Below are 12,504 nucleotides of genomic sequence, written 5' to 3'. Positions count from 1 at the left end.
GGATGCACAGTGATCTGGAAAACATGCTCCTGACATGGAGCTTTAAGGTTTTATTTTTTATACCCCCAAAAGGAATTTATCTTTCTATATGATCATTTGTAAATTCTGTCTACAATGGAAAATTCAATTTACAAATGAATGACAGAATTTCATAATAAAACATTACAATGTGAGGTTAAGCACAAAAGAAAAAAATATATATACTTTAGGTACCAAATAAATAGTCTATCTTACTTAAAATGAATTTTATTAATCATTTATACTCTTTTTCACTAAAGTTTAAGCCTACAACTTTTACAAATGTTCCTCAAAATGCATTTTTTCTGTTTGTAAACAATCTTTTTTGGACACCAATATCAAATAAAAACTACATCCTATATCTGATGTATATTAATATATTTTTTAACATATCATAAAATGAATAAAATTATTTGTCTTTTGGAAGCCAATGCAGTATTTCTGTTATATTTGAACCAATGTACTTTAGCGGCAGTCCCACTCCAGTCCACTAGATGGCGGTAATTCGTCTTCTACTAGTCACTGTCTGCTGTCAAGCTCAAAAGAATAAGCTCCGTATCTAGGCACCGAGAGGAAGCGGCGGGTGAGTTCATAATCTCATGTAAATGACAGTTTTGTTGTTTTTCTAACTGAGAATTTTGTGTGTTCGTGTCCCATAACTGTCTCTGAACGAGTTCACTCGTTGAAGACACGGTTTAACCAAACCGCGCATCACTACGAAGAGCATTTATGTTTCTCAATTTTGATGAAAATTAGCAAGATGCAACCTAGTTTTTACATAAACATAAAACACCTCCCGATTTTTGTTATACGTTCAAGGCGTTGTAGTGCTGGAAATCGCGACAGAGCTTGACAATACATAGAGGACTTTGCTAATTTTAAATAAAACGGAGCTCTACTTTTTCGGTCGCAGGGGAACATGGGCATGCGCAGTGTGGATGCGTCTTTATGTTCCTTGAGTAAATGCAAACATGTTCAAGAGCATACATTTATTTTAGGATCAGCTTATTGTAGTGCTTAGGTTTTTATTGTGCAATAATCTGCATTAATCGTGAAAAATAATGTGTCTTTTAGGCTTGTCATGCAGGTAAAACTAATACATAAAGGTTATATATTAAATATATTTACATATAAATACATGTTTTACAAATATACCGTGAAGTTATCATGTTTGAATTCTTAACATGAGTCATTTTCACTGTATTTGCATGTACTATCATGAGGGCTATTTTTTTATATTAGTTCTTGCATTTTGTTTTATTTTACAAAATAATGTTTATCTTAAACTCCCAAAGGTGTTAAAAAAGTTAATCATTAAACATATAATAGCTTTCGAAATACTGTTTAGCAGCACTTTAATTTTTAGATTTTATAGTTCTGCTGTCAACAAAGATTTTACAAAATTGTTATTTTTTGGGGAATCACAGATTTTTTTAATTAAAATTATTTGTACAAATTATACTGTTCCTACTATGAAGTCTTTTGCTAAAACCTATAAATCAGGTTAATCTGAGGATGATCATGGAGAGTATACAAATTATTCGTGACATGTTTATCTCCAGCAGGTTAGACCATAACGGTCAGCTCACTAAAATGTGTAAACTTTGCTGGGTAAAACCAGGAAGTATGACTGCATTACTCCAGAGAGTAAACTTTAAATGTCTCTTTTTGTGTACAAGTTTCTCCCTTGCTTAGCACTAAATTACATCTCAGACATGTTGGACTCATGGACTCATCACTGCAGACTGTGAGGCTCAGAGGCCGGCCTTCTGATGGTTTCATGCAGCTAAAAACTCAGATGACGTTAGAAAGACTTAAAAACAAACCTTTTTAGATCATTACGACATCTAAAAGTTGTTTACTGTCTCACTTCTCTTCTAATCTAGTTTTAAAGTCACTTTAATTGTATTAATTTGTTATTTTAAAAGTAGAAATCTTACAAAATATAGCATTTAAAGTCATTTTTCTGCATTTTTCAGAAAAACAGAAAGCACAAATAACCAAATCAAACATTATTTATAAAAAAACGCTTTGCATACTTAATGCAACTCAAAACCCTTAGAAAGCTAATTCTTAAGTTAACGCTGGATAACTTTCTAAAACATTTTCTATATCTTCAGCTGACGCAGTCCAAACTGTAAAGTCTGTCTCACTAAGGATTGTTGAATTTACACAAGTGAAAAATCTGTTTTTTCTTGTACAATTCAGGGTGTGACAATGCCTCCATCAGAGCGCCTTCGCCTGGAACACGTCTTAGAAATGGTTTCAGCTCTTGAAGCGGTCATCCTTCGTAGTTTTGGTCCTGAAGGAGGTCAGGTGCTTTTTACTCGAAACACAGGACAGGCGATGTTGAGCCGCAGTGGGACACGCATCCTGTCTGCGCTACATCTGGAGCATCCTCTGGCCAGGTCGGTACAAATCCCCTTAATTTGATCAGTTGTTTTCCCCCCGTGACATAATTCTGCGTTTCTTTTATTAGGATGGTGGTGGAGTGCGTCTGGAAACACAGCAGAGCAACAGGCGATGGATCCAAAACCTTCATCCTGCTTCTGGCATCGTTGCTGAGGATGATTTCTAAAGCAATAAGCAGGGAGCTCGGTGCGTCTCACACGTACGGTTTCACAGAAGCAGCAAAGGCGGCTGCTGCTCCTCACTTGGCCAACAAACTGCTGGAACTTGCGTCATCGGATCTGGACGACCTCGTTGCCGTAAACGTTGTGCCATATGGATTCTGTCTGTCACTTGAAGATTTCACCACACACAGATTACTTCTGGCTTCGTTCTTCCACACACGTGTCAGTCATGTTCACTGTAGCTACCTAAGCGAACTGACGTGCGAAATGCTCAATCGCTGGAAGCATAAAAGTGACCTTCCTTGCGTCTCACTTCAGTTTCTGAGCGATAACTTTCCCGCTCTTCATACACCTGTATCAGGCTTCCCCGTCAGCTCCTCCCGTTTAATCGAAGGACAGGTGATTCATAGAGATTTCGCCACGGCACGCCTCCCAAACAAGCAGCAACCCGTAAAAGCTGCCGTTTTCACAAACTACATGCAGCCAGTGTTGCTCGGTCCAGGAGATGTGCTCAAAGTGGGCTATGGGGACGGAGTCACGGAGCAGAACACTATGGTGCATTTTAGCGCCTGGACAGAGAGGTCTCTGGAGAGCGTAATTGCGAAGCTGCAGAGTCTGGGCGTCTCTCTGCTTCTGTCCGCCGTGAAGCAGTCTGACGCGGCGCTGGCGTTAGCCACACAGGCACACATGAGCCTCGTGGAGTGTGTGAGTGAAGAGGAGCTGTCGCTCTTCATGCAGCTGAGTGGAGTCACACCTGTTTCACGCGGCTGCACGATTCAAGCGAAGCACGTCGCTGCACTCTCTTTCTGTCGACCAATCCTTCTTGGAGCCCACAGGTAAACAAAAATCTCAACTGTTCAATTTCTATCACTGATTTTGATTGACAGCTGATTTATTGTATTTGACAGGTATGTGCACGTAGCTTTCTGTGAGGCGGCAGAAACATGCGAGCTAAATCCCTGCAGTCTTGTGATCTGCGGCCCTGGAGAAGAGCAGACAGACCAATATATATGTGCAATACGAGACGCCGTTTGCATGCTAATGACCACCTGGGAGCCCAAACACACGAGTGAAGCTGCAGCATCACATGGGACCGTGCAATCAAACAAAAGCCCCGCCTCTTCAGATATGACAACCCAAAGCACAGCAAACGAGCCCTATGTTCTGAAGAAGTGTGTGTTGGAGCCAGGTTGTGTCATACCTGCTGGAGGGACATTTGAATTCCTCTTGAGCAAAGCCCTCCTGAATTCTTCACTTCCTTCTGTTTCGCAGCTCCTGGCGAACGCCCTCCTGAGCGTTCCTCGCCAGATTTACTCCCACAGTCCCAAACTTTTTCTGCAGGCTCAAACCAGGATTATGAGTTTAGTCCAAAATCCCTCTAACTCTGTCAGGCTGAAGGAGTCTACGTCGGAGTCCACGGTGGACTTGGGCCTTGAATCTGTCGCCTGTAAATGCCAGCTGATTCTGGCTGTGGTCCAGTGTGCAACCAGTGTTCTCCGAGTGGACACGGTGCTGCACGCACACACTGCGTTACACACACGATCAAAGAAACACACAAACTCCTCACAGGACAGCACAGAGGATGAAGAAGAGGACTGAGATTCTCATCTGCCCCCCCACAGAAATATACAACTGAAAAGTGTTTGCCCTTCACAGGTGTCTGAAGCCATATTTTAATATATATTTTTTTATTATTAAAGCTTTACAAACACTGAGTGGAGTATCACTTGTGGCTTTTGTTATATAATAAATGTAATTACTTATTTACCTTTATCTTTTTAATTTTTAGTCACTGCAGAATTACAAATAAAGAGAAAGCTCACATAAAAAAACTTCCAACAATTAAATTTAACTTAGATTGTGAAAATGAACTTGACATTTTCCCACTTCTCTTTCTTTTCTTACTTGGAGACGTGCGTAAATGTGGTTTTGTGTGTGCAACAAGCAATATTGCGTAATTTTTTAAGATTTGTGCATGTAATGAGTTTCAAGCTGTTGTAATTTTAAGTTGTTCATGTGTAAATTGTATTTTCTTTTACTTTCATATTTTTTGTACTTATGCACAAAATATATTGTATGAGTTATAAATCAAGAATTCCGCATGCACAAATCCAAAGTTACGCACATATCAACAATTATACACGCACAAATCCGGATGATACAATTTTCTCTCCATATTTTTTTGTTAAATCTACATACTGAATATGGAAAGATGTTTATTTAACAGTTCTCCTTTTTTTGTGATTCAAGTAACTATGATTTAATGCAACCTGGCTGCTGAATCCAACTATTACGACAACTTTTGGTATTTAATGAAAAAGGCAGAAAATTTCCAAACAAAGTAAATTTAACCACTCAGGAGCCTTGCTCTCAATTGATGTGCTTTTTTTTTAATTATCTTAACTGAAACCTGTTTAGTATAAAAGCTATCATTTTTTTTTTAATTATGTAATTTTAGAGAAAAACTATAATATGGTAGAAAAGAGGTAAACTTCATCTACTGAATTGTTGATTAGGTCCCACTCCTGGTCACTATTAGAGCAATCAGAAATCTTTGTCATCAAGTCTTTATCAATATATTGCATTAGCATGTTAGCCAGAGCTAGCTGTAAACTGATTTACACCTGCCTTTATGGGTGCATAAATGCTAGCATAATAGCATTTTTAACAAAGCTCAGTCCCTTTGTACACACATGTGCATCATGTTTAGCATCTCACTAGATTTTTACATTAATTGTTTTTAATCAAATTTTATGACAAAGTTACAAAGCTATTAAGCATATCGAATAAGCTAGGTTTGGAGCAGCTAATTTAATTTTCTCCTCTGTTCTCTGCCATTTTGAACTTTGTCTGTAGTTTTCTGACACCATTTAATGGTTGTGTAGATGTCCACACATGTGGTCATTGGGCCTCAGTTAAGTAGAATTAATTACTGTGGAATTATAGCCCAAAATGTGTTGTGCACAAATGTGGACGCCAGGTCTTAAGAGAGTCTTGAGCTTTTTTGACAGTGGCATTGCTCAAATCAAATCAAGTGCATTCACCTTTTGACACATGATTTGCTTTGTTAAAAATTCTTCCTCTCAAATCTCTGATTAGAACATTTCAACTTGTTGCCTCTTCATATTTTTCCTCCTTTCTGTTCGTGGCCCTCACATTTAAACAAAAGGCAAAACAACATGAACCCATTGCCCGACAGCTATTCACAACCGTTTATTAATCAGCCTTATCTGCACAGCGGGGGTGAGTTGTTTGGGAGGGCAGCCGCGACTGTCAGCAACTAAATTATAGTGTACTTCCTTTGGCTGTAATCATAGAAACATGAAGGCAATTCATTATTATTTTGTGTCGGGAAGCAGTGAGTAAATCCGACAATAACTAGACTTGCGACTTCACTGTTTACTTCTGTCCATCCTTCATCCTGAACACCATTTTTTCCACAAATTAACTGACAAAAGGATTTAGAAACAAAAGGCGGCGTTGCTTTTGTTTATGTCCTGTATGAGTCATAGCTGATAATCGCCAGCATCAAAGCCTTGAGAATGTAGCTAGGGGTGGCTTTCCCCTCTTCGTGAGATGGGAAACATTTTGTTGATCGTTTTTTTTTTTTTAACCAAGGCGCCCACACCCTTTAAAAACAGCACAGAGAGCTGGAAGTCGACTTTTTAATTCATAGTTTATTTGGTTGAATTTTGTGAAACATTGTGCACATTTTATAAATCAACTCACCGTCAAATAAAGAGGACCAATACAAAAACACAAAACTACGAGTACCTATACAAATGCCAAACATAGTACAAAAACGACAAGAACGTTTAAAAAATATGGGGAAAGACAAATAAAGGCCATTAAAATGAGATCAGTTGTTGTAATCAAAATGCTACTCTAACACCGAGATCATTGAGAGGGTTTTGTCCGAGAGCCAGCTACACACGGTTTCATTGGTAAATGCTGTGTTGTGTAGAAGTTGTGGTTTGTCCCGTTTAGTTCTGGCAGGGTTGTGTGACTGGACACCAACTGCAAGCCTATACTTTCTTGAGTTTGAATATTAGATTCACTCAGATGATCACAAAATTACATATTTGCCTTCTCCTCGGCCATACAAGCTCAGACGACACCCCCTCGCTGTAGCTGAGCGCAGGAAACACATCACAATTTATGTCAGCAGCACAGTTACAACCGATGCGTTATATAAATAGGGTTACCCCCTTCAAACGAGCAGTGATTCTTTTTGGCAGTGGAGAGTCGCGTGTCTTTGGGAATGACATCATGCAACAACGGGGGACTTTAGGTGGGTGTCACACCACCTCCTGAGACTTTCTGATGGCACAGCACAGGAGCATGCTGAAAATCATCCCAAACACCTGAAAAAAATAATATAATCTCAGAATGAGTTTGTAGTGCAGACACTCCACAGAACAACAAACACTTGAGCTTTTATTAATTTCTCACCATAACAACCCCCATGGCGATGCCTACTCCTGCGATGATGTGCAGTTTGGAGTCAAACACCTCATCGATAGCGTCAGGACAGCTCTGCAACAAATCACCATGGTAACCATATTCGTCCTTAATACTGCTAAAGCGCTACAGTGCGGACAAACACACCAGTACCTTGATAAGCATTTCTTCAAGCGGCTCTCCGCGGGGGCACGTTTCTTTGAAAGATTCGTCCATATTTTTTCCTGGGCCGCAACATTTTAGCTGTAAAAAGACAAAAACAATGAATAGCTAATAAGATATGCTTTAGCAGCGATGTAATAAGCAGGTCCTGTCACAGGGAAGCATTCAGATTTTCTTCAGTTTTCTAAATGCTTGCCTACAAATATAGTTTGATCAGGGAGGACGTTGGCCAACTCCACTCATAAATTCCCACTTATATACACAATTAAGCAACAATTTGGAGGATTAAGACTAAGCAAATGTTTCTCATGCCTCGTTTTTAAATGTGTTGTTAAAGAGTTTGGCTGGACTAGTTCGCTTTGGACAAATCACTCATAATCTGTTTACATTTTTCTGCAGCGTTCAACTGTATAACTTAGTCTTAGACTCTTATTTTCTTGTTCCTGCTGCAGTATTTAGGGCTGCTTTGCTGTTACAAGTGAGGACAATCGTGCTTTGTACCGTGCGTCCTTGGAAGCTACCAGACTGCTTAGTACTACCTTGAAAACTGATATCTCCTTGGGCAGCAAGACCAAACGCTTTAAAGGCACTTTCATGATCGCACAATAGCCCCCTAAGTCATTTAGACAAGATAGAGACTTTGACAAAGAGACACTGAACCTTTTGTCTGTTAACATAGACACAACAGAAAATATTTGTCCTGTAAAAATGGAAACAACTTCTCCTAGTAATCTTTTCTTACTCTAATTTGCCAACTTTTTATAAAAGAGGAAAAAAAGAAAGAAATGAATCAAATTTCAATGATGCAGAAACACTATAAATATGGTTCACCTGTGCTTGAATGAGTCGCAGTGTTTCTTTGAGTCGGTCATCTCCTGTGGTTGTGTAGTCTTTGTAGGTTTGCATGTAGAAACTTGAAATGTCTTCCACTACCTGCACCAGTAAACAAAGAGCAAAAGGCAATGAAACTGAAATAAACTGCTTTTATTTTGGAAATGTCCACTTAAAAGTATGTAATTGGGACATTGCAGATGCAAAGAGCTTTGAAGACCCTCTCCAACAAAAACTGTGTTTTTAATGTTCTTGTATCATTTTCCCCATGAGGAATAGTGCTGAGGAGATTGATCCAAAATATCGATAGTATTGATCTCAAGTATCGGATCGATACCGGCCCATAGATATCGAAATTTTCACTCTTGTTGAAACTTTTCTGTATTAGCAAATACCTAGCTGAGTCACTGCTTCACTGTCCCTCCTATTTCCACTCTATTTAAAAGTTGAGCTGTTTTTGACAAATTACTTTTGTTTTTATTGTTCTATTTAAAGGCTAAGAAGCTACAAATTATTTATTTTACTACCAATTTTTTTTTCATTGTTAAACACTTTGATTTATTTTTGTTTTTTTATTACTTGTCTCTTTTGGTTTGTAGACTGTTTTGTATTCACTCCTTCACTTTTATTTTATTATGTTTTTAAGTCAATCAAATAATTTTTAAAAAAGGAAACTTACAAAAAATTATTTGCAGTGATTAAAAACAATAGAGATTTTTAGGTTCATGTCACATCCACAGCATTTACGAAAAATATCGGTATTGGTATTGATATGGGCGATGTTGACCAGTATCGGATCGGAATTGAATTGATACCCAAATGTTCAATATTGCCCAGCCCGAAGGAGGACGTGTATGAAGAAAATTAAGATTGAAACTGAATTTCTGAGAGTTTCTTCACTGAATCGGAAAAATGCAAAAAAAAGCTTGAAAAAAACCTGTAATTGTTCTGTACAAGCTACAAAAGAGAGACCCAATTCCGCTCCATTCTAATTTATCCACTTGCAGACAAATAGATCCATTAACGTCTTCTTTTTCCTCATCCGAGCTGGTATCTGGTACAAATCTGTAAGGTTAGATAGCTCTGACATTCTTTTGTTTCACTGCTAATGTTAGCTTGGGGTTGTGAGGGGCTGTAAGCTAGTGGGGGAGAGTGTAAACAGAGGTATGATGGGATAATGAGCACAGCCGTTTTTTGCAACAGTCCTGCCCAAAATTAAAAGGCAATTTCTGATGAACAACTGCCGCTCTGCAGAAACTTTGTCCTAGAAATTTTTTTTTTTTTTTTTAATTTAGGCCAAAAACAATATAATTCTAACTAAAGAACCACTGGAAATGCTTTAAAAATAACATCAAAAGATGATTGGAGTGGGTCTTCATAACATGTTGTGCCTGTGCTTGGACTTGTTCTAGTCACGCCATTACTTTCAACACATTATTTCCCTTGTTAACTTTACCTTGGTTTGGTTTGAAAATCCCCAAATTCCAGCAGCTACTTCGATGGCAAAGAGAATGAGCAGGAAGAAGAAGAACTGTACAAAGACAGAAAAAAGATCTTCTCAGCTGATTGTTTGTTGCTGTGCACGCTCGGCTGCTTGCCGTTTGTGCGCATGTGTGAGCATGCAAGGTCAGCTGAGTGTAGCAAAACCCTGTTGTCACAGGCCCCTCCTCTGGAGAGATTTAGTTCAAGAAGATTATGGCCTGATGAGTCAAGATAGAGAGAGCAAGCACAGAGAATCTAAATACGCTTTTGTGGCCTTGAGGCAGTTTTGATGGAGCCACGTGCTTCAAGTTTTAGATAACATATCGACATGGTATTATTAAGTCCACCAGATACTAGGTTAACATACTAAAACCATTTTATAAAAGTTACTTAAGAGGTAAAACAATACACACCACTCCTAGCATGCAGGGAGACTCCCTTATTGCTCCACAACAACCGAGAAAGCCGACCACCATCACGAGAGCTCCAGCACCGATCAGGACGTAGACCCCTGCACATACAGACAGGACCACACAGTGAAGAACACAGAGGAGCCAACAGTTCATAATATATCACTGAGCACATTTTACCTGCGTAGAAAGCATATGGAGAATTTTCTTCCTCCAGAAGGACTTTGTTCTGAGGGTCTAACCTCAGCCACAGGCCAATGGCTAAAACAGTTGTGCCTGCAAGCTGGAAACAAAAGGGCGTTCTTAGCTACACAACAATAGAGTACGATTCACGCACATCAGTTAATGGATTCAGACAACTGTCGGCAGCTGTCTGCGCTGATGGGCTCCGTCTGGAATCTGTTCTCACTTCCATCTTCTTTCTGTCCAGCCTTCACCAACAACCAGAAGCCTCTTTTTGGGGATAAAAACTTCCTGTATACTTTTGAAGCTTTCAAAATGTCTGTGAGGAAGAAATGTTCTCAAAAATTTAGATTTTTAAAAATATTTACTGAGTATCAATGATGTTAAATTTCTGTGAAAATTAGAAATTCCAAATGCTATAGTAGAGAATTTTCATTTTGATACCTGAAAGCAGATAAAATCCCCCCACATGAGGGTGCGCATACCATTTTCTTCTTGCTTTTTTTTCTCATGTGCACCTTCATCATTCTTTATTATACTGTAATAGTCCTACAGTCTACGCGGGACAGTAAATATTTAACTTTTAGAGGTTAAGGACGACGTGACATTGTGCTTTCTTTAGCACGTGGGGGTTTTCCTTGAATTCTTCCAGACTTTCTGTTTGACTGTGAAGTGCAAACCACACCTATGAATCATTCAACACAAGAAACATTAAAAACCACAGCAGTAACTATTTAATAAAAAAAATATGTTTTTTAAATCAAAACTCCAGAAAATAGGAAAGAAAACAAAAGTAGATTTCAGAAATCAAAAATGAAATTTTAAAACATAAGACACAATAAGAAACTAAAGGTTGGTACTATGGGACGTTGCTGATTGGAAAAGGATGTTTTATCAAATGTGTATTCTACACACTAATAGTTTTACAGCAAAAGCATATCCAGTTTTGCTTCAAATTTCAAATATTCTCATCCAATCAGTAACTTCCTTTTCTAGTTTCTTTCTTTGTTACTTTTGTTTCCTAAAACATTTCATTTTTTGTAATAAGAGTTTTGGTTTGTGATGTTTTGTTTTGATTTCTACGTTATTTTGCGCTGGGTGATACGTGGGTGAGATTTCCATTTCCGGGGCTCTGTATTTGACTTTCCACTTCCTGTTTTTGTCCCCTTTAAGACGAAGACATTAGTTTCTATATCTCTCAAACGTGCCAGAAAAGCCTGACTTACACCAACACAGAAAAAAAAAAAAACATATTTCGGTGTCTCCATTGTAGGCAGCCATGCTGGTTCAGGTCTGTCTTTATGGTTGAATGTTTAACTTTGTCCCTAGGGAAGATGTGTAAAGGTGAAAAGGAGAAGTTTCTTAAATCCACGCCTCCACAATCTACATGAAGTGCCTGGGATGGGAGTGGCAAGAGAAAGAATGCATTCCCACAAACTTTACAACACCATGATGGTCCCCCTTTCCTTCCTTTCTTTTGTTGCATGTTTCTACATGCCTCATTTGTATTGTCTAGCCAGTGAAACCCTTCAAGCTAAACATTTTCTTACAGCGGAGAGGGTTTAAGTTATTAAACATTTTATGGTTTATAAAAAACACAAAAATAGGTTGAAATTACTAGTGTGTGTCCATACTCTTCAGATATGAATGCCAGCAAATTTGCTTTAAATCCACACACTGAAAAACCATATTTATAATGAAAGAGTGATTCCATATTTAGTGGCACAAATTAGAAATGTTCTTTAAAACCGCATGGCATGGCACGCCTTAGTTTAAACTCTGAACTACACAGATGTCCCCCTCCTGAATACATGTTACACACAGAGACTGCTATAAGCATCAGCTTTTAGAGTCTTAATCAATATCACGTTGATCCGTTTGTGCACTAAAGCGCGCCCCCTTCCTCCAGCCGAGTATTGAATGCCATGCGCGCAATCTCTGTAGTAGGTTCGGTGCCATGGAAGTGGGTCACTTGGCCACTGGGGATTATTCTGCAGACTGCTCCACAAACATTCCTAATTCGTGGTGCACGATTTCATCCATCAGAAACCTTTAAAAGTCCTGCGTAATCACACGGAATAACACGCTCCATTGTTGTAATTTGGCGCAAACCTCCTCAACAGAAAACAAGACAGGTTGAGCGTGAGGATATGCCTTACCCAGAAGACCAGATTGAAGGCGAACATCAAGTATTTGACGCACGTCTCTCCGCCGGACAAAGCAGCCATGGTGGGGCTCGAACGATCCGCTCGACTTCGACAGAAACCCTCGAATCCAGCTGGCGTTGGAGGAGGAGGAGATCGGATCTTCTGCTTTTAGATATGCAGAACGAGGCAGTTGGTTGACGCGCTCCTGCACGTCGAGCGGTGCGCGCGTGTAGTGGC

At 39.0% G+C, this 12,504-nt stretch overlaps 2 protein-coding genes across 3 annotated transcripts; one reads left to right on the top strand and one right to left on the bottom strand.

Annotated features, from left to right (window-relative positions):
• The first annotated feature begins 469 nt into the window (after positions 1-469).
• Positions 470-4,306, top strand: bbs10 (Bardet-Biedl syndrome 10). 2 transcript variants are annotated; one of them, XM_024280706.2, is made up of 4 exons: positions 470-601; positions 2,227-2,426; positions 2,498-3,427; positions 3,500-4,306. In XM_024280706.2, exons 2-4 carry the CDS (start codon positions 2,236-2,238, stop codon positions 4,188-4,190), a joined length of 1,812 nt encoding a protein of 603 aa, XP_024136474.1. In that variant the 5' UTR covers positions 470-601; positions 2,227-2,235; the 3' UTR covers positions 4,191-4,306. The 2 variants fall into 2 exon arrangements, with proteins under 2 accessions (XP_024136474.1, XP_024136475.1); XM_024280707.2 differs by having other exon boundaries at positions 597-619.
• A 1,942-nt stretch (positions 4,307-6,248) lies between these two features.
• cd9a (CD9 molecule a) lies at positions 6,249-12,504 on the bottom strand. Its single transcript, XM_024281999.2, has 8 exons — positions 12,280-12,504; positions 10,118-10,220; positions 9,941-10,038; positions 9,502-9,576; positions 8,046-8,147; positions 7,206-7,295; positions 7,044-7,127; positions 6,249-6,955 (listed from the first exon to the last, which is right to left on the bottom strand). The coding sequence occupies exons 1-8, from the start codon at positions 12,346-12,348 to the stop codon at positions 6,890-6,892; spliced, it is 687 nt and encodes a 228-aa protein (XP_024137767.1). The 5' UTR covers positions 12,349-12,504; the 3' UTR covers positions 6,249-6,889.

Source organism: Oryzias melastigma, linkage group LG6 (genome assembly GCF_002922805.2).
Source record: "Oryzias melastigma strain HK-1 linkage group LG6, ASM292280v2, whole genome shotgun sequence".
Lineage (NCBI taxonomy): Eukaryota > Metazoa > Chordata > Actinopteri > Beloniformes > Adrianichthyidae > Oryzias > Oryzias melastigma.
The sequence above is the reverse complement of the archived record's forward strand: the minus strand, read 5'-3'. Positions and strand labels throughout refer to the sequence as shown.

Excerpts from the sequence above, each read along its gene's own strand:
- bbs10 (XM_024280706.2), top strand. The coding sequence starts at position 2,236 with ATGCCTCCATCAGAGCGCCTTCGCCTGGAACACGTCTTAGAAATGGTT. Across the intron at positions 2,427-2,497 it reads CTGGAGCATCCTCTGGCCAG|GATGGTGGTGGAGTGCGTCT; the intron begins GTCGGTACAAAT and ends TTCTTTTATTAG. Across the intron at positions 3,428-3,499 it reads ATCCTTCTTGGAGCCCACAG|GTATGTGCACGTAGCTTTCT; the intron begins GTAAACAAAAAT and ends TGTATTTGACAG.
- cd9a (XM_024281999.2), bottom strand. The coding sequence starts at position 12,348 with ATGGCTGCTTTGTCCGGCGGAGAGACGTGCGTCAAATACTTGATGTTC. Across the intron at positions 10,221-12,279 it reads CCTTCAATCTGGTCTTCTGG|CTTGCAGGCACAACTGTTTT; the intron begins GTAAGGCATATC and ends TTTTGTTTCCAG. Across the intron at positions 6,956-7,043 it reads TCGCCATGGGGGTTGTTATG|GTGTTTGGGATGATTTTCAG; the intron begins GTGAGAAATTAA and ends TATTTTTTTCAG.